Below are 22,594 nucleotides of genomic sequence, written 5' to 3'. Positions count from 1 at the left end.
TGCCCCCCAACAGTGCAAGAGGATTTCTCACCAACATGTGTTGTTTCCTGAGTTGTTAATTTTAGCCACTCTGACTGGTGTGAGGTAGCATCTCAGTTTGGTTTTGATTTGTATTTCCCTGATGATGAGTGATGTTGAGCATCTTTTCATGTGTCTGTTGGCCATTTGGATGTCTTCTTAGGAAGTGTCTATTCATGTCTTATGCCCATTTATTCACCAGATTGTTTGTTTTTTGGGTGTTGAGTTTGGTAAGTTCTTTATAGATTTTGGATACTAACCCTTTTTCTCCCATTCCGTCAGTTGCCTTTTAGTTTTGCTTGTTGTTTTCTTCACTGTGCAGAAGCTTTTTATCTTGATGAGGTCCCAATACTTCGTTTTTGCTTTTGTTTCCCTTGCCTTTGGAGGTATGTTGAGTAAGAAGTTGCTGCGGTTGAGATGAAAGAGGGTGTTGTCTGCTTTCTCCTAGGGTTTTGATGGTTTCCTGTTTCACATTAGGTCTTTCACCCATTTTGAGTTTACTTTTGTATATTGTGTAAGAAAGTGGTCCAGTTTCATTATTCTGCATGTTGCTGTACAGTTCTCACAGCACCATTTGCTAAAGATACTGCCCTAATTCCACTGGATACTCTTTCCTGTTTTGTCAAAGATTAGCCGGCCATACATTTGTGGGTCCATTTCTGGGTTCTCTATTTGATCCCATTTACAATTGCACCAAAACCCATAAAATACCTAGAATTAAACCTTACCAAAGATGTAAAAGACTTGTATGCTTAAAACTATAGAAAACTTATGAAAGAAATTGAAAAAGACACAAAGAAATGGAAAAACCTTCCATGCTTATGGATTGGAAGAATAGATATGGATAAAATGTTGATACTACCCAAAGCAATCTACACATTCAGTGCAATCCCAATCAAAATTGCCTCCAGCATTCTTCTCAGAGCTAGAACAATCAACCCTAAAATTTGTATAGAACCACAAAAGACCCTGAATAGGCAAGGTAATGTTGAAAAAGAAAACCAAATCTGGAGGCATCATAATCCCAGACTTTAGCCTGTACTTCAAAACTGTAATCATCAAGACAGTATGGTATTGGCACAAAAACAGATACATAGACCAATTAGGCTACTTTTGAAAGACAACTTTTAAAGTTGAACCTTCCATAGGAACTGTTCAATGAATGATCAGAGAACTTCCTGCTCTTAGCTTTTCTATTTATCATAGAGAAAGGGAAGAAGATGTGTTCAGATAAATTAGCTTCCAAATCAATTTGTCTACAACTTTTGACCTAAGTTTAGGGTCCATTTGGCAAAAGGTAGAGTCTTCAGAATTTCCATACTGCAGATCTATGGACTGGAACTTATAACCTGGCTCCATAGTAAAGAAAATTCAAACTATAGGAGCACCTGGTGGTTCACTTGGTTAAGCATCCAACTCTTGATTTCAGTTCAGGTCATGATCTCATGATCGTGAGATTGAGCCCTCAGTCAGGCTCTATCCTGAGTGTGGGGCGTGCTTGGGATTCTCTCTCCCTCTCTTTCTGCACTTCTCTCTCTCTCTCTCACAGTAAATAAATAAACACCTTTTTAAAAAAAAATGTTCTCTTCTTCTCTCTCTCTGTCCCTCCCCTGTTAGAGAGCACACGTGTGTGCACATGCTGTCTGTCTCTCTCTCTCCTTCTCTCCCTCTCTCTCTCTCTCTTTCTCAAAAAACAAACAAACTGTAAGAGCACTTTTGACAGACAGCCTGGCAGCCTGATCTAGGGAACACAGCAATGGCTTGGAAATCAAGATACCTCAGCTCTAGGGGTGCCTGGGTGGCTCAGTCGGTTAAGCATCCTACTTCAGCTCAGGTCACAATCTTGCGGTCCATGAGTATGAGCCCCGCGTCGGGCTCTGGGCTGATGGCTCAGAGCCTGGAGCCTGCTTCTGATTCTGTGTCTCCCTCTCTCTCTGCCCCTCCCCCGTTCATGCTCTGTCTCTCTCTCTGTCTCAAAAATAAATAAAAAACGTTAAAAAAAATTTTAAGATACCTCAGCTCTAGTCCTCACTCTGCCAATAATTAGTGGAGTGACAATAGACAGGATTATCTATATGGTGTTCCTCAGTTTACTACTCTGTAAAATCAGTAAAAGTAGTAGTTCCTTCATAGGTAAAGTCACCCATTTTAGTAGAAGTTTCTCAAAAGATGGTTGATAAAGGTAGAGGGTTCAATCATATAATCTGTTCAGACTCCTAAGTTTATTAATATCCACTACTTCATTTGTTAAAAATATATATGTCTTCCTTATTGTGGCTAAAGATTTCAAAAAATGATTAAATGTTATTTCTTAAAGTAAATCAAAGCAGTTGTTTAGAATATGTTGTTCAGACCCCCTCTGAGGTTCTGATATGTATTTAGAGTCTTCCTCTGATCTCCAGTCACCACCAACCACTGAAATATCTGTCTAAAGGTGACTCACTTCCAGTTTTAATCATTCACTCCTTTGGGATAAAGACCCTGTTGTCAAAATTCATTTTGGACAAGATTACTGTCAGGATATTTGGAATCAGCCATAACCAAAGTACTAGCTCATTTCCCCTTTTCCAAAGGAGAACAAATTGTCTTTGGACTTAAAACCAATCTTAAAACCAATTTTCTCTTACTACATGTGTGTAAAAAGAAAGGAGATATTTTTTTTCTTTTGTGATTCTGTTTGCCTGTTTGTTTTAGTCAGCAGTCTCTAATTGTTTGCTCAACCTTGTGTCAGAGAAAGTTTATGGCATTCTGGAATTCAACCTCAGACCAAGGTTCTCCTCTGTTGCTGAGACACTGCAGAATTGCAGCAAGAAGATGCCATCCTGAAGCTCCCTCAACCTGGGTCTTTGGTATATTTGGAATCGTTGTCACTCAGGACTGGCTTTAGTGCAGATACTTCAGACAAAATTATGGAACTTCAAAGTCAGAATTTGAAGACAATACCATTATTATCTTTAGGAAGATTTCATATTTCTGAAGAGTATGGCTTTCTTCTGCCAAATCCTTTGGTAAGTATAGAACCTTGGACCAGGACAGAATAGGTTTCTCATGATGCTGATTTGTTCTCTCTTTTATCTGCTTAATTTATGTGGTCATTAGGGGAGATGCAATATAAATACCTGAGAAAGATGTTACAAATAAATCAACATGGAATTATGAAAAGAGAAAAGTGACAGCTACATACAGCACAGGAATGTTCAAATGGAATGTTTTAATGCCGGTTATTTTTAATAGATTGTCAATCAGTCCAGTAAACTTATTAGCAAATCTGGGTTACCAAGGAAAAGACAGAACTTAGAGATCAAGTAAGGGAGCAAATCAGTTTATCTTCACTTGCTAGTAGGAGTGCAGAAAGAACACAAAAGACCATGGGTACTTTCGATGTTGGTAGGAAGAGTTAGATATTCACAGACATTGCTGAGAAGAGAAAGAAACCCGTGAGAACTAACAATACCTATTTTTGAATTCTATTGAAGGCACAGCTTATAATCCAATTCTGTTTCATCAGTTAACTCATTTTTTTTAATGTTTATTTTTGAGAGAGCGAGATAGAATGTGGTGGGGGAGGGACAGAGAGAGAAAGAGGGAGACACAGAATCTGAAGCAGGCTCCAGGCTCCGAGCTGTCAGCACAGATACGGAGCTTGAACCCACAAACTGTGAGATCATGACCTGAGCTGGAGTCAGACACTTAGCCAACTGAACCACCCAGGGGCCCCATCAGTGAACCCTTACCATTGTTTACTCTTTGTGGCTCAAAGCCTATTATGCTAAGACTGTAAGAGTTCTTAGAAGTCACCTGGTCCCACCTTCCTGCTTTTATATTTCAGCTGGCTGAAGTGCACAGGAAGTGGCTTGCCAAAGTCATTTTAGTGTCAAAAGCTGAACTAATACTCAGCACTGCTAACATCTTTTTTCTACTACATCATTGATAAGGGCCCAAACTACTCGGGTGAGAATCTAGGGGTCCAATACTGCAGCTTTTGTGATGACTTAATAGATCCAATTCTACACCTTCCCTGTAGGCCTAATTCATCTTTAACTACAATTAAAGAATACTCTGTAATTCAATGAACTTTTATTGAATACCTATTCTAATGCTTATTTATTTTTGATTGTTATTAGAAGAATATAGATGAAGATATCATCTATTCACTCTTCCCAAAAGCTCTCTGTAGAGCTGTTAGTTGAGAGAACAAGTCACAGATCTGCAAGTAACTTGAGCATTAGAAGTAATGACTTCAGGATGTTATGGAGAATAGGGTTGTAGCCCAGTGTATAGATTGCAATCTCTGACTGCAACTAGGGTGACTGTGGATCTGTATTTGCCAGGGACTGAAAGGGTTGTCAAGACGTGAGGCTTTCAGGGCTAAAGCAAGAAAGTCCTGGGCAAACCAGAACATGTCAGTCACTCTGACTTGCACTTACTAAATCTTGTACCCCTGTACAAATCACAAGCATTGCCTGACCCCAGTTTTCACATGTAGTAGGTGAAGATCTGATGCCACTCCCCCTGGATTGTTGTGGAGGATGAGACACTTTAATAAATCCAGCGTAAGGAATAGAAGCAGTTCTTCGAACTCTCATTCTAGTGCTCACTCTGTGTGTAAAACTTGATTTGGGAATATTCCCATTGTCCCTGGTTCACAAGGAAAGAAAAGCCAATAGGTTAACACATTCTTATTGAGGTTAAATATTTACACTGAGCAGAGGAAAAATAATAATATAAAGTATATAACTTTATAGAGCCATAATGATTGAGCTCCCCTCTTTGTTTCCTTTTTTATATATAAATAAGAACTCTAGATGAGAAACAATAAAAGTTTCAAGTGCTTGTGATTGGTTCTGAGCCAGATCATGTCTGTCTTGTGATTTGGTTAATGGCTATCCCTTAGGAGAAATTTCCATTGCTGAGCTCATTATAAAAAATTCCCTGACAAACTGGGCCAACTTTATAATAGTCCTATGCTAGATTTATGAAAAGTGATTCTGTATTTCAGTTTTATTTTCATTTGCTCTCATTGGTGTGAAATTTTAAACCACTCTGCTTCTGGGAAGAGGCGAGAGAGGAAGTTTTCATGAGAATCTGCCCTGTAGTTGCTTCATTAGGAGGGGTTCTGTCACAGGTTGCATCAGTCAGCTAGCAGTGTTGATACTGATCACAAATTAGGAAATGTCTGTCACTGACATTGTCAACGGCTCAAATAAGTTTTTCTTTCCTTTAGTATAAAGGCAAGTGATGGGAGAACTGTTCCTTCATGCCCTCTGGCCCAAAGATGCTCTTTCAGCAAGCTTGGTTGCTTCTATAAATATTTACTTCAAAGTATTTCTCCAGAAAACAGTCAAGCTAATGAATAAACAAGCAAATATTGTGACTTTAGGGGAGGGGCCTAGGTTAGTTTTCAGTGCTTTACCCCACTGTTTGTATCCACTCTCAAACATTTCCAGGGTCTAACGTTTCAGTGTAGAAAATGTATACCTGTCAGACCCGTGTCCATAAATATGCCACAAAAATCCTTTGCCAGATCATGGGTCCCATGCATGTGTATGTGTGTTTGGGTGGGGAGAGGTGGGAAGTAATTTTTCCTTAGATATAAACAATACAAGGAAATCAGTTTGGCAGAAAAACAGGAGTCTATGTACACGATAGATGGAGATCAGATTGGTGTGGAACTAAGATCTCCAATGTCAGGCTTGAGTTTAGATTTCGCACATCTGGAAAATAATATAATGCAACAGGCATTTCAATGTTTTTCCTAAAAGACTGTTAAGTGCAGGGTGGGTTCAAACAGCTGTTGCTGAACTGCACACCAAAATCACTCAGGGAACTTTAAAAAATACTGATGCCAGAACCCCAACCCAACGGTTAATTCCGAATCTCTAACCTAAATAATTCAGTGCTTGAAAATCATAAAATGCTTCGAGGACAGTGCAGGTTCAGGTTAGAGACAGGGGCCTACACTTGAGAGGCTGGCTATAGGTGTCATGGCTACAAGAAGCTCTGAGTAGAGCTTGGAAGTCATTTTTATGCAAAAACAAAGAAAGAGGGAAATTTTAAGTGTGCCATGGAGCAGAAGACAAGGAATGATGCCATGGGGACACTGGGAACTGTATTCTTTATAGCAATCAAGTGGCTACTTAGGAAAAAGAGATAGATATATCCTCTCCTGTAGAAATCCAAAGTCCTTGATAGAAGCAGTAGACTCTATGGGCACCTGGGTGGCTCAGTCGGTTAAGCATCCAACTGTTGGTTTCAGCTCAGGCCATGATCTCATGGGTTGTGAGTTTGAGCCTCACATTGGGCTCCACACTGACAATATGGGGCCTACTTGGGATTCTCCGTCTCTCTGTCTCTCTTTCTCTGCCCCTCCCTTTCTTGTTCTATCTCTCTAAATAAATAAATAAATAAACTTAAAAAAAAAGGAGGATTTGAGGCAGTGATGGTGATATAGTAGTGATAGAGACAAAGTGATCAGATTTCATAATAGTTAATGTAGATCAATAAAGAAAAACGTGTTTGGGGATAGGGAGGTTGGATGGGGTGTGGATTTCTGTGCCAAAATTAAGGAACTAAGAAAGTGAGTAAAGCCAAAGGAGAAATGTGCAGACAGAGATAAGGAAATAGGAGGAGCAGGAATAACCAAGACAGTCATCTGGAAACTGGAATTTAAACAATGAAACCACTTAGAGTTTTCTCACGCAGGACATCTCTGCTGTAGAGAAACATGACACAACTTGAGATGAGCTGACGGATCCTAAGAAAGAATGAAAAGATTGGCCATGGGAAAATACAAATCTGCTAATTTCATTCAAATTGAGGCTCAAGGCATTTATTTGTTTCCCAGGTCTGCTGTAACAAAATTACCACAGTTTTGGTGTCTTAAAACAATAGAAATGTATTCTTGCAGAGAGCTAAAGAGTAGAAGTCTGAATTCAGGGTGTTGGCAGGCTCAGTTTCCCTCCAATCATTCTACAGGAGGATCCCCACTGTCCTCTCCCTTCTTCCTGGGGCTCCAGCCATTCCATTTTCATGGCAGAATAACTCCAATCTTTGGGTTCATCTTTAGGTGGCCTTCTTTGTGGCTGTGTCTTCTTCCTCTTGTCTATGTCTTCTCTTATAAGGACACTTGTTATTGGAACCACCCTAATCTAAGATGATTTCATCTTGCAATCAGTCATTAACCAAAAAAGACCCTTTCTTCCAAATGGGGTCACATTCAGTTTCCAAGGAGATCTCCCTTCCTTTCTCTCTCTCTGTCTCTGTCTCCCTCTCTGTCTCTTTTTTCTTTCTTGCCTTTTGGAGGAGGCATACATTAAATATACCATGGGGGGTGAGATGAAAAGATAGAATGTTAGAAGGAGGGAGGGGCCTGAGCAACCAGAACTACAATTGCCCTAAGATTCCCAAATCTGACCACACAAGCATGGGAAGGTGAAGACAATGAAAAGCAGAGTCCAAGATATCAAAATATCAATGAGTCATAGGGACAGTTAAATATCACTGACCAGTTTTGTCAGCATAACGTTAGCTCATATTCACCAGTATGACCTTGATATTCTGAAGAAAAGGCAATCCTCTGCTGTAAAATTGTAGGTATGAGGTCAGAGGGAAGTTAGAATATGAAAAAACATTGTATGGGCAGTAATTATATGACCAGAGCTACATGGGAAAGGAGCCTCTTCTACATGAATTTAAAAGGATATGCTACAGGGGCGCCTGGGTGTCTCAGTCGGTTGAGCGTGTGACTTCGGCTCAGGTCATGATCTCACAGTCTGTGAGTTCCAGCCCTGCATCGGGCTCTGTGCTGACAGCTCAGAGCCTGGAGCCTACTTCAGATTCTGTGTCTCTCTCTCTCTCTCTCTGCCCCTTCCCTGCTCATGCTCTGTCTCTGTCTGTCTCAAAAACAAATAAAAAAACATTAAAATAAATAAATAAATAAATAAATAAATAAATAAATAAATATGGTTATGCTACCATCATGTTTTGAAACTGTGGCCTTTGCAGTAGGAAATAGGGAGGAGGAGCAAGGACATATTTTTCAAAAACTCAATTTTGTGTTTTTATTCTCTGACTAGAAATAAAAAACAAAAATTTTATGTTGTGATGATAATTTACAATTGAAAGATATTTCCATAAAATCAGATTTCAGTTTCTTTCTTCATTTTTTCCAATGAAGTCTTTGTATCCTCAGGAAGTTATTCTTTGGGGTTCATGATATTTCTTAATATTCTTCTTCTTCTTCTTTTTTTTTTTAAAAGAAAGAAAGAGAGTGTGTGCACGTGCATGAGTGGGGGAGGGACAGGAGAGAGAGAGAGAATCCTTTGCAGGGTCCACACTAAGCAGGCTCAATCAAGAGTCAGATGCTCAACTGACTGAGCCACCCAGGTGCCCTGTGATGTCTCTTCTCTTAAGACAATTCTAGTTAAGAAATAGTGCATAGTAAATAAGACAAATTCTGATTAATGGCATAGACAGATTTGACAGTAGTCATACTGATTTGAGTTTGAATTCCAGCTGAAATTCTTATCAGTTTTAAACCTAACAAATTATATTTAATCTCTTTGAACCTTATTTTCCCTTTATGGGTATGCTACAAGGATCAAAGTAAGAAATCCATACAAGTTAGATATGACTGCCCCTTATAATTTTGACACTCTGGTTTAAGTCTAGAACTCAATTCTAGACCAGCCTAGGCCATGGTCTTACTGACAACAGGATAAGTTATGACCATATAGCCCAGAATTTCTATTTTTTTTCCATATATGAAATTCATTGTCAAATTGGTTTCCATACAATACCCAGTGATCATCCCAAAAGGTACCCTCCTCAATACACATCACCCACCCTCTCTTCCCTCTCACCCCCCATCAATCCTCAGTTTGTTCTTAGTTTTTAAGAGTCTCTTATGCTTTGGCTGTCTCCCACTCTAACCTCTTTTTTTTTCCCCCGTCCCTCCCCCCTGGGTTTCTGTTACGTTTCTCAGGATCCACATAAGAGGGAAAACATATGGTATCTGTCTTTCTCTGTATGGCTTATTTCACTTAGCATAACATTCTCCAGTTACACCCATGTTGCTACAAAGGGCCATATTTCATTCTTTCTCATTGCCACGTAGTACTCCATTGTGTATATAAGCCACAATTTCTTTATCCATTCATCAGTTGATGGACATTTCGGCTCTTTCCATAATTGGGCTATTGTTGAGAGTGCTGCTATAAACATTGGGGTACAAGTGCCCTTATGCATCAGTACTCCTGTATCCCTTGGGTAAATTCCTAGCAGTGCTCCTGCTGGGTCATAGGGTAGATCTATTTTTAATTTTTTGAGGAAGCTCCACACTGTTTTCCAGAGCGGCTGCACCAGTTTGCATTCCCACCAACAGCGCAAGAGGGTTCCCGTTTCTCCACATCCTCTCCAGCATCTATAGTCTCCTGATTTGTTCATTTTGGCCACTCTGACTGGTGTGAGGTGTTATCTGAGTGTGGTTTTGATTTGTATTTCCCTGATGAGGAGCGACGTTGAGCATCTTTTCATGTGCCTGTTGGCCATCCGAATGTCCTCTTTGCAGAAGTGTCTATTCATGTTTTCTGCCCATTTCTTCACTGGGTTATTTGTTTTTTGGGTGTGGAGTTGGGTGAGCTCTTTATAGATTTTGGATACTAGCACTTTGTCTGATATGTCATTTGCAAATATCTTTTCCCATTCCGTTGGTTGCCTTTTAGTTTTATTGATTGTTTCCTTTGCTGTGCAGAAGCTTTTTATCTTCATGAGGTCCCAGTAGTTCATTTTTGCTTTTAACTCCCTTGCCTTTGGGGATGTGTCAAGTAAGAAATTGCTACGGCTAAGGTCAGAGAGGTCTTTTCCTGCTTTCTCCTCTAGGGTTTCGATGGTTTCCTGTCTCACATTCAGGTCCTTTACCCATTTTGAGTTTATTTTTGTGAATGGTGTGAGAAAGTGGTCTAGTTTCAATCTTCTGCATGCTGCTGTCCAGTTCTCCCAGCACCATTTGTTAAAGAGACTGTCTTTTTTCCATTGGATATTCTTTCCTGCTTTGTCAAAGATGAGTTGGCCATACGTTTGTGGGTCTAGTTCTGGGGTTTCTATTCTATTCCATTGGTCTATGTGTCTGTTTTTGTGCCAATACCATGCTGTCTTGATGACTACAGCTTTGTAGTAGAGGCTAAAGTCTGGGATTGTGATGCCTCCTGCTTTGGTCTTCTTCTTCAAAATTACTTTGGCTATTCGGGGCCTTTTGTGGTTCCATATGAATTTTAGGATTGCTTGTTCTAGCTTTGAGAAGAATGCTGGTGCAATTTTGATTGGGATTGCATTGAATGTGTAGATAGCTTTGGGTAGTGTTGACATTTTGACAATATTTATTCTTCCAATCCATGAGAATGGAATGTTTTTCCATTTCTTTATGTCTTCTTCAATTTCCTTCATAAGCTTTCTATAGTTTTCAGCATACAGATCTTGTACATCTTTGGTTACATTTATCCCTAGGTATTTTATGCTTCTAGGTGCGATTGTGAATGGGATCAGTTTCTTTATTTGTTTTTCTGTTGCTTCATTATTAGTGTATAAGAATGCAACTGATTTGTGTACATTGATTTTGAATCCTGCGGCTTTGCTGAATTCATGTATCAGTTCTAACAGACTTTTGGTGGAGTCCATCTGATTTTCCATGTATAATATCATGTCATCTGCAAAAAGTGAAAGCTTGACTTCATCTTTGCCAATTTTGATGCCTTTGATTTCCTTTTGTTGTCTGATTGCTGATGCTAGAACTTCCAACACTATGTTAAACAACAGCAGTCACAGTGGACATCCCTGTCGTGTTCCCGATCTCAGGTAAAAAGCTCTGTTTTTCCCATTGAGGATGATGATAGCTGTGGGCTTTTCATAAATGGCTCTTATGATGTTTAAGTATGTTCCTTCTATCCCGATTTTCTCAAGGGTTTTTATTAAGAAAGGATGCTGAATTTTGTCAAATGCTTTTTCTGCATAGATTGAAGGATCATATGGTTCTTATCTTTTCTTTTATTAATGTGATGTATCACGTTGATTGATTTGTGAATGCTGAACCAGCCCTGCATCCCAGGAATGAATCCCACTTGATCATGGTGAATAATTCTTTTTATATGCTGTTGAATTCGATTTGCTAGTATCTTATTGAGAATTTTTGCATCCATATTCATCAGGGATATTGGCCTGTAGTTCTCTTTTTTTACTGGGTCTCTGTCTGGTTTAGGAATCAAAGTAATACTGGCTTCATAGAATGAGTCTGGAAGTTTTCCTTCCCTTTCTATTTCTTGGAATAGCTTGAGAAGGATAGGTATTATCTCTGCTTTAAACGTCTGGTAGAACTCCCCTGGGAAGCCATCTGGTCCTGGACTCTTATTTGTTGGGAGATTTTTGATAACCGATTCAATTTCTTCACTGGTTATGGGTCTGTTCAAGCTTTCTATTTCCTCCTGATTGAGTTTTGGAAGAGTGTGGGTGTTTAGGAATTTGTCCATTTCTTCCAGGTTGTCCAATTTGTTGGCATATAATTTTTCATAGTATTCCCTGATAATTGTTTGTATCTCTGAGGGATTGGTTGTAATAATTCCATTTTCATTCATGATTTTATCTATTTGGGTCATCTCCCTTTTCTTTTTGAGAAGCCTGGCTAGAGGTTTGTCAATTTTGTTTATTTTTTCAAAAAACCAACTCTTGGTTTCGTTGATCTGCTCTACAGTTTTTTTAGATTCTATATTGTTTATTTCTGCTCTGATCTTTATGATTTCTCTTCTTCTGCTGGGTTTAGGCTGCCTTTGCTGTTCCACTTCTATTTCCTTTAGGTGTGCTGTTAGATTTTGAATTTGGGATTTTTCTTGTTTCTTGAGATAGGCCTGGATTGCGATGTATTTTCCTCTCGGGACTGCCTTCGCTGCGTCCCAAAGCATTTGGATTGTTGTATTTTCATTTCCGTTTGTTTCCATATATTTTTTAATTTCTTCTCTAATTGCCTGGTTGACCCATTCATTCTTTAGTAGAGTGTTCTTTAACCTCATGTTTTTGGAGGTTTTCCAGACTTTTTCCTGTGGTTGATTTCAAGCTTCATAGCATTGTGGTCTGAAAGTATGCATGGTATGATTTCAATTCTTGTATACTTAGGAAGGGCTGTTTTGTGACCCGGTATGTGATCTATCTTGGAGAATGTTCCATGTGCACTCGAGAAGAAAGTATATTCTGTTGCTCTGGGCTGCAGAGTTCTAAATATATCTGTCAAGTCCATCTGATCCAATGTATCATTCAGGGCCCTTGTTTCTTTATTGACCGTGTGTCTAGATGATCTATCCATTGTTGTAAGTGGGGTGTTAAAGTCCCCTACAATTACCACATTCTTATCAATAAGGTTGCTTATGTTTGTGAGGAAGTGTTTTATATATTTGGGGGTTCCTGTATTCGGCGCATAGACTTTCATAATTGTTAGCTCTTCCTGATGGATAGACCCTGTAATTATTATATAATGCCCTTCTTCATCTCTTGTTACAGCCTTTAATTTAAAGTCGAGTTTGTGTGATATAAGTATGGCAACTCCAGCTTTCTTTTGACTTCCAGTAGCATGATAGATAGTTCTCCATTCCCTCACTTTCAATCTGAAGGTGTCCTCAGGTCTAAAATTAGTCTCTTGTAGACAGCAAATAGATGGGTCTTATTTTTGTATCCATTCTGATACCCTATGTCTTTTGGTTGGTGCATTTAGTCCATTTACGTTTAGTGTTATTATAGAAAGATATGGGTTTAGAGTCATTGTGATGTCCATTGGTTTCATGTTTGTAGTGATGTCTCTGGTACTTTGTCTCATAGGATCCCCCTTAGGATCTCTTGGAGGGCTGGTTTAGTGGTGACGAATTCCTTCAGTTTTTGTTTGTTTGGGAAGACCTTTATCTCTCCTTCTATTCTAAATGACAGACTTGCTGGATAAAGGATTCTCGGCTGCATATTTTTTCTGTTTATCATGTTGAAGATTTCCTGCCATTCCTTTCTGGCCTGCCAAGTTTCAGTAGAGAGATCCGTCATGAGTCTTATCGGTCTCCCTTTATATGTTAGGGCACGTTTATCCCTAACTGCTTTCAGAATTTTCTCTTTATCCTTGTATTTTGCCAGTTTTACTATGATATGTCGTGCAGAAGATCAATTCAAGTTATGTCTGAACGGAGTTCTCTGTGCCTCTTGGATTTCAATGCCTTTTTCCTTCCCCAGATCAGGGAAGTTCTCAGTTATGAATTCTTCAAGTACACCTTCAGCACATTTCCCTCTCTCTTCCTCATCTGGAATACCAATTATGCGTATATTATTTCTTTTTAGTGCATCACTTAATTTTCTAATTTTCCCCTCCATACTCCTGGATCTTTTAATCTCTCTTTTTCTCAGCTTCCTCTTTTTTCCATAATTTTATCTTCTAGTTCCCCTATTCTCTCCTCTGCCTCTTCAATCCCAGCCGTGGTCGTTTCCATTTTATTTTGCAGCTCATTTATAGCATTTTTTAGCTCCTCCTGGCTGTTCCTTAGTCCCTTGATCTCTGTAGCAATAGATTCTCTGCTGTCCTCTATTCTGTTTTCAAGCCCAGTGATTAATTTTATGACTATTATTCTAAATTCACTTTCTGTTATATTTTTTAAATCCTTTTTGATCAGTTCGTTAGCTGTCGTTATTTCCTGGAGATTCTTTTGAGGGGAATTCTTCTGTTTTGTCATGTTGGATAGTCCCTGGAGTGGTGTGGAACTGCGGGGCACTTCCCCTGTGCAGTCTTGAATAACTTGAGTTGGTGGGCCAGGCCACAGTCAGACCTGATGTCTGCCTCAGCCCACCACTGGGGCCACCGTCAGACTGGTGTGTACCTTCTCTTCCCCTCTCCTAGGGGCGGGATTCACTGTGGGGTGGCGTGGCCTGTCTGGGCTACTTGCACACTGCCAGGCTTGTGGTGCTGGGGATCTGGTGTATTAGCTGGGGTGGATCGGCAAGGTGCATGGGGGCAGGACGGGCAGGCTCAGCTTGCTTATCCTTTGGTGATCTGCTTTGGGAGGGGCCCTGCGTCACCGGGAGGGAGTCAGACCCGCCACTGCCAGAGGGATAGATCCGCAGAAGCACAGCGTTGGGTGTTTGTGCGGTGCAAGTAAGTTCTCTGACATAAATTGGTTCCCTTTGGGATTTTGGCTGGTGGATGGGCGAGGGAGATGGCGCTGGTGAGCGCCTTTGTTCCCTGCCAAGCTGTGCACTGTCATCCAGGACTCAACAACTCTCTCTCCCATTGTCCTCCAGCCTTCCCGCTCTCCGAGCAGAGCTGTTAACTTATAACTTCCCAGATGTTAAGTCCCGCTTGCTGTCCGAACACACTCCCTCTGACCACCTTCACTTTTGCAAGCCAGACTCAGAGGCTCTGCTTTGCCGTAGGGCTGCCCCTCTGCCCTGGCTCCCTCCTGCCAGTCTGTGTAGTGCGCACAGCCTCTCCGCCCTTCCTACCCTCTTCTGTGGGCCTCTTGTCTGCGCTTGGCTCCGGAGAATCTGTTCTGCTAGTCTTCTGGTGGTTTTCTGGGTTATTTAGGCAGGTGTAGATGGAATCTAAGTGATCAGCAGGACATGGTGAGCCTAGCGTCCTCCTATGCCGCCATCTTTTTCCTAGGTAGCCCAGAATTTCTAAATCATGGCCAATTTGAAATAGAATATTTAATCTCATTTCATACAATAATTATGCCAATATTTAGCAAACTGTGTCTTAATTTGATTTTGAAACATGATTACCCTGAATATCTTCCAACTACTTTTACTAATATCTTATGGCTTTATTATTGATCAAATCTTTCAATTATATACTCAGGTTAATAAGTCCCATAAATTGACAATCCAATGTTTGATATTTTACTTTACATTTATTTTTACTGTTTATATATTATTAATCTTTAGGAATTGGGGAACTACTGAAGTATGGTGGTTTATCATTAGCCCAAATAAAAGATTTTATGAAAAATATATTCTAAGTGTTGTTATTTTATTAATAAAATTAATAGAAGCATATTAGATAAATATCAAAAATTTTAAAAATTAGTTATGCTTAATAATATAATTTTAATGGTTGCATCAGATTCCATTTGCATGATATAACACTGAAATTTAAACAACATTGGACATATTGGTCAATTTCAATTTCCTCTCACTATTAATAAAACTGATATGTAAAACTTTTGTGTCTATTCCACGCTTGATATTTTAATTCAAACCAAACCATTTGCCAAAAATTCACTATCTTGTTCCTGAAAATAACTTGTCAGCATTAGCTAAGTTAGAACCCTTTCTCATCATTCTTTCTAACCTCCAACCATTTGTGCTCTCTAGTGTCAAATTAATGACTCTCTGGATTTACTATTCTCTCATTTTTTTTTTTGCTAGTATTTTATTCCTTGTTTCAATTTAGTGAGTATTTTGTCACTACTTTTTACATTTAAGGGCACTTAGGTAGATGCTTAGAATACAATAGGAGACCAAAACAAAAGATTTAAGGACTCTAGATGACTAATTAGCTTAGTGCCAATTAAAAGCTATAGTCTGTATTATTTAGCTATTGTTGATTATGGGAAATGAATATGCTCCCTTTCTAGGTGGAGAGAGGGGCCAGAGAAGGTAAACTGCTTTCTATGGTAGCTGCTATCCATAGCTACTCAGCTTTAGTCTCAAATCTATCTGTCCTCAAAGTGGGGGGAAAAAGAAAGAAAAAGAAAAGAAAAGAAAATAGTTATTGTTAAGTACCATTTCCTTAGAAGGCATTTTAGCCATCATTTACTTATACTTTGATTTATCTTCCAGCAGCTTATGAAAATATTCTCTCCAAACATCTTCTATATTATTTTTCTAGGTTTTCCTAATTCCATGCATAATAATTTTCTTTTATTTTATTAAAAAATTTTTTTTAATGTTTATTTATTTTGAGAGAGAGACACAACGTGAGCAGGGGAATGGAGGAGAGAGAGGGAGACACAGAATCTGAAGCAGGCTCCAGGCTCAGAGCCTTATGTGAGGCTTGAACTCACAAACGGTGAGATCATGACCTGAGCTGAAGTAGGATGCTTAACCGACTGAGATACCCAGGCGCCCCTTGCATAATAATTTTCTAATGTTAAAATATACTTACAGCAGTGCTCAAAATTGATTGGTCTTGTAACATACTATTGAATCAATTTGATAATATTTTTTTTAAGGATTATCCTTTTTGTATTCATAAATAACAGTAGTGTTATTCTTTCAAGGACAACTCCTGAGGTTATATTATCTTCATAAGAGGCACTACATGTGGGGCACCTGGGTGGCTCAGTCGGTTGAGCATCTGACTTCAGCTTAGGTCAGGATCTCATGGTCAGTGAGTTCGAGCCCCATGTCAGGCTCTGTGCTGACAGCTCAGAGCCTGGAGCCTGCTTCAGATTCTGTGTCTCCCTGTCTCTCTGTCCCTCCCCCCCTCATGCTTTGTCTTTCTCTCAAAAATAAGTAAACATTTAAAAGATTAAGAAAAAAAAGATGCATTTGATCCTGTCTCATTTTAAAAAAAAATTTTTAATGTTTATTTATTTCTGAGACAGAGAGAGGCAGAGCATGAATGGGGGAGGGGCAGAGAGAGAGGGAGACACATAGAATCTGAAGCAGGCTCCAGGCTCTGAGCTGTCAGCACAGAGTCTGACACGGGGCTTGAAACTCACAAACTGTGAGATCATGACCCCAACCAAAGTCAGTTGCTCTACAAACTGAACAACACAGGCACCCCAATGCTGTCTCATTTTTAATATGCTCTGGAACAGAAAATATATTACAATTCTCAAGACTGAAGAAATTTTAAGTAGTAAGTTTTTAATTACATTTTCCATTTTTTCTACACTTCTAGATTTAGAAAATTATCTTTTACAGTTTTCCAAATGGTGATTGAATTCAGATTTTCAAATGTATTAACAAAATACATTTATACCATTCTCCTATATTCATTAAGAGTTGAGTTTTTCTTATTTCTTATTATAACCCCTTTATAATATATAATAATAATATAATAGTAGTAATTACTATTTAGTAAGTATTTGCTTGGTACTTGGCCTGTATTGATCTTAACTACATTTTTCTCACCTGAGTCTCATAATAATATTTACTATTCACAAATAATTCATTTGAGGATGAGTGGATTCAGCTTTATCTCTGAAACGTATCTCCTAGCTATCCACCCTACTATAATCCACCATTATTTCCCCCTGTTTCCCTCTGGGTTCTCCCTGCCTCCCACTCCCTCCCCCCCCAACACCTTCTACCTTGTCTCATTTCCATTTTTGCCCAGCTGTATAACACTCTGCACAGCAGTCAGAATGACTTTTTGAAACAAAAATCCAACCACATCATTCTTCTCTTTAAAACTCTCACTGCTCTTTAGAACAAAACCAAATATTTTAATGTAGCCTATGAGGCCCCTCACACTGCCCACCTATCTCTTCAAAGCCATCTGGTCTTTCTTTCACCTCACTTCACTTTACTGAAGTGAGTTTACTCATGTGAGTTTCTTTCCATTGAAACTTAAATCTTTTATTTCACTTAAGACCATCTGCTTTAAATTCTAATCTGTCTGATAGTTTACATTCTAATTTTTACAGTAATATTGTCACCTAACTTTGTTGATATTTTCCTGGTTTATTTCTACTCAGACTTTTATTTTTAAACTTTCTGTGTTATTTTCTTAATTTTAGTTAACCAAAGTGCTAGTCTAACAAAGATTTTATCATTTCTATAAAAGGGTTTATTTTAAAAGCCTATTCTATTTCACATTATAAATGTGTTAAGAAAAATTATTCATAATGAAGCAAAAGGATGGCTGTGTATTCATTTAATACCATCCTGGAGCTCTAACAGTCTCACCTAAGTATTATGTAATCATCCAAGGAATGTCCTTTTGTTTGATATGCTACATACTACTGATTATGGCCCAGTCTGTAAAGTTACATATCAATTTGAAAATGTTTGTACAAAAGAAGTTTCTATTGAATTCTGGTGAGTATAAGATATATCCTTAAAGTAATGTTTGTACTGCCTTATAGGACATTAACTGGATTATGGTTATTATTAAACATAGTGATTTGATTTCATGTCCTTTTAAAAAAAAAACTCTGTAAATACCTAGTTTAACAAGTGTTTTTGAAGCAACTTTACCATCTTGCTGATTTCTTTATTGATGAACCAAATATATTTTGGACATACATTCTATATTTATATGAGTAAATTTTTAACTTTTTGAAAATTATACTGTGACAGATGTGAAAGTCTAGCAAAAGAATAACATAAAATAGGAAATGGGGCTTCATAAAGGAAGGAAGGCCAGAGATTTAATCATTTTTGGCCTTCCCACTTCTGGATCATCTAATTATTGGGAAAAGGGGAAGAAACACAAGCAAAGTTTCTTTCGAATTTCTACCCAGTCGCACCCATCCCCCTGCCTGCTATTCTCTATGTGTTTACACTGAGGAGGTATTAAGTACACTGAACTCTGAATCAGAAGAGGTTTGACCCAGCCACTGACAGGATGTGTGACCTCAGGAAAGTAGAAATTCATCCAACATCTTTGGGCTCTATTTCGAGATGGAAATGAGATACTATGTTCTAACCCATAACACATAATACACAAATGTAGATAGAGTCAAGATGTAAGCATCAACGATAACTAGAAAGAGCCTAAAGGAAATATTGTTAGATGGGAAGAACTTTCTAAACATAATGTAAAACCCAATGACATAAATGAAAATATTGGTTCATTTGACTACTCTTTTGTGAATGGCTATTTCACATGCATGCACAAAATGCAATGATCAAACATATGGAAAGATACTCAAACTTGTTAATAATCATGAAATTGTAAATGTATACAATATTATGATAGGATATACAATTTCTGGAAAACCACACAAGAAATTTGCAGGGTTTGTCATTACTAGATGGGAGGATGAGAATTAGGGTACTTTTACTTTCTATCTTATAAATTTTTCTTTTTTGGCTCTTTTGACATAAACATTGATTATATTATTTTTAATCATCATTTCTAAAAGAGGTATATTTCCTGGGAAGTTATTTTAATAAGTTCATTAAATATTAAAACAATTATAGAATTTTAATGCAGCAATATAATACATTTCTTATGTTAAAAGCATAACAAAACAAAAAAAAAGTTTGGTAATGCTCAGTGTTCCTAGAATCATAAATAAGCTGGCACTCCCATTATATATCACATACTATAATTGCAATTATGAATTCATGTTATTTTTCTGTGAGAAAATCAAAAAGTAGTTTTCAACTTTTCCACATGCAGAATCTTTAATCAAGCCAATCCACTTTTATAAATTTGTCCTAATAAGAAGAAAACATCCAAAAATACATGTATATGGGTGACTGTTTCAGATTTGTTAATACTGAAAAATTAAAAACAATTAGTAATATCTATTAATGGAATACTGGAATACCATACAAGATAGATTTATTTATTTATTTATTTATTTATTTATTTATTTATTTAATTTTATTTATTCCAGTTTGAAACCATAGTTTATTTTTAATGTAGCTCAAAATCTAATAACTGTATATTTTAAAACAGAAAAAAACCTCCTTTAGTTGTCCTTCTTATAGCATTGTTAGCACAAGAAAAAATAAAACACTTCTGGTTTACAAATGATACTGAGTCTTTATGAAAATGAAGGTACTTTATATTTATGGAACTTAAAAGCACAGGACATATTTTTAGAAGACCAAATTTACTTTGACCCATTTATAGTAATATTTGCAGTGTTAGAATGTACTTAAGTAATATATAATTAGGTCAATAAAATAAGGAATCCAAAAGAAACTGGTCTTCTTGAATTATTCACAGCACACATTAGAAACCTTGAGAGAGAACACACATTAGCAACAACGAGAAAACACCAGCAAGCTCAAATGCAAGTTTGTATGCTGAGTATTTGTAAAAGGTTTAATAAGTATACATCTTTTCTCGCTTATGTAACAGAGGCATTTCTATCTGCTTGTGTACAGCGAAGGATGAGAACCTGAATCAACTTACTTATAATTTCAGAAATGTGCTACTTCAGAAATGTATTCCATGAAATTTTCTTCACTGCTCCTACCACTGATTCTTCAAAAAATCAAAGTACATAAGTTCTCATCCTTTGAAACTGTTTTTAAAAACCAGTGCTTTAAATTGAAAGATAGGTAGAAACCTAGCATTCCTGGTACAGCACCTAGACTTAATTAAAGTAAGAGTTAAATGTACAACAGAAAATCTATCATTTCTTTATCCTTGGAGGAGAGGGATGGAGAAAAAGGAGGGGGGGCAGAGTAGGAGTAACAATAACTCATGATACCATCAACTCCATGATGAAGAACGATGGATCTCATCAATTTTATAATTCTTGTTGGATCAAGAACTTTAGTTAACCTCTATGTATATTAATGAATTCAAACCTCATGCTCTCCAAAATATGAAGATGAATAATGTAAGATAAACTCGAACTGCAACAGGTATTTCCTAAGTAGAGGACCAAACACCAAAGGGAATCCCTCCTCCCAACATTTTTTGATATGGTAAGATTTCACTGAAGTGGAAATGCTAACACTTAAATGTGAATCTCTTGGCCAAGTAAGAAATTACAGCTCTTATGGGTATTACTTTATGTAATCACTATGTGTGTTACATATTAAATTAAACCCAGAATTATATGCTTACATAATTATGCTGGAAATGATAATAATAGATGGTACCAGTAAAAAAAAGGACTATCTTCAACCCCAAAAGAGTAAGGGGGTGAGGAAGTTAAAACAAATAGAAAGCCCACAGAGAGATGGACACTTTCTGACCAGAAAAGGTCATTCTAAACACACAAATATAAAAAGAAAAGTATTTCCTTATTTCCCCAGAGTGGAAATAATGTGAAACATTTATGTATCAGACAAGAACACAGCTTACAGTTCTATACCTCTCCAAACTTACAGTTTCCAAACTGGGCTGGGTCTTATAAATTATTTTAATATAGGGTAATATACATAAAATAATACATAGTAACATGTTGTATCGTTTGTGTTTGTATTTTTATGTTTAATTTCCTGTTCCTTCTCCCCCCCATAATTAATTTAACACCAACCCCTTTTTTCAAGTCATAGAACCTGATTTTTCACTACCATTTGGTGAGAAATTAAATTCATAAAAAGCAAATTCCCTCAAATTCCAGAGTTTCTCCTTCTATCACTCCAAAACCAGATGCTCCATTTGGGCTCCTACTCCCCTTCTCCCCTTCCTTTGTGACATTTTGCCTGCAATTACTCCTGTCTGTCATTTATCTTCAATCTCTTTCTTTTGCAATATGAGACTAAAGTGCTCAACGTTCTCATTTGAAAATTGAGATAGCTGTCAGACCCAAAATGCCTGCGTGCTAATGCCCTTGACTCTCCTAACAACAGTAATTTACACTTTTGGTCTCTATGTTCTCATTTCCTCAACGCACTAAAATTTGAACCCTGCTTCCATGACCCTGACCTAATTCTCTATGCCATATATATAGGAGACTGATATACATGAGTGACTTCTTAATTTTTTTCAATGGGGAAAATATTCCTTTAACTTTCTTATTTATGTATTTGTTTATTAATCTACCTATGTACTGTATCTATCTATCTATTTAAATCTAAGTTAGTTAGCATATAGTAAAATAATGATTTCAGGAGTAGATTCCAGTGATTTATCCCCTATGTGTAACACCCAATGCTCATCTCAACTAGTGTCTCTTACTTAATGCTCCTTCCATTTATCCCATCTGTCCACCCACAACCCCTCCAGCAACCCTCAATTTGTTCCCTGTATTTAAGAGTGTCTTATGTTTTGTCCCCTTCCTTGTTTTTATATTATTTTTGCTTCCCTTCCCTTATGTTCATCTGTTTTGTGTCTTAAATTCCTCATATGACTGAAGTCATATAATATTTGTCTTTCTCTGACTAATTTGGCTTAGCATAATACCCTCTAGTTCCATCCACGTAGTTGCAAATGGCAAGATTTCATTCTTTTTGATTGCCTAGTCAATCCATTATATATATATAATGGATATCTATCTATCTATCTATATATCTATATATATATATACACACACACACACATTATATATACCAATATATATACCATTATACCGTATATACCATTATATATATATATATATATATATATATATATATATATATATATACCAATTCTTCCACAAACATCGGGGTGCATGTGCCCCTTTGAAACAGCACACTTCTATACTTTGGATAAATACCTGGTAGTACAATTTCTGGGTCATAGGGTAGTTCTATTTTTAATTTTTTGAGGAACCTCTGTACTGTTTTCCAGAGTAACTGCACCAGTTTGCATTCCTACCAACAGTGCAGAAGAGTTCCTCCTTCTCCACATCTTGCCAACACCTGTTGTTGCCTGAGTTGTTAATTTTAGCCAGTCTGACTGGTATGAGGTGGTATCTCATTGGGGCTTTAATTTTGTATT

At 37.6% G+C, this 22,594-nt stretch overlaps 1 protein-coding gene across 1 annotated transcript in view; it reads left to right on the top strand.

Moving 5' to 3' along the window:
- The first annotated feature begins 2,646 nt into the window (after positions 1 to 2,646).
- Positions 2,647 to 22,594, top strand: part of IDO2 (indoleamine 2,3-dioxygenase 2) — a 79,009-nt gene continuing 59,061 nt past the window's right edge. Inside the window, exon 1 of the mRNA XM_058720590.1 lies at positions 2,647 to 3,026. Coding sequence (XP_058576573.1) covers positions 2,928 to 3,026 — 99 coding nt within the window. The 5' untranslated portion in view covers positions 2,647 to 2,927. The remainder of the gene's footprint in view (positions 3,027 to 22,594) is intronic.

Source organism: Neofelis nebulosa, chromosome 3 (assembly GCF_028018385.1).
Source record: "Neofelis nebulosa isolate mNeoNeb1 chromosome 3, mNeoNeb1.pri, whole genome shotgun sequence".
NCBI lineage: Eukaryota > Metazoa > Chordata > Mammalia > Carnivora > Felidae > Neofelis > Neofelis nebulosa.
The sequence above is the reverse complement of the archived record's forward strand: the minus strand, read 5'-3'. Positions and strand labels throughout refer to the sequence as shown.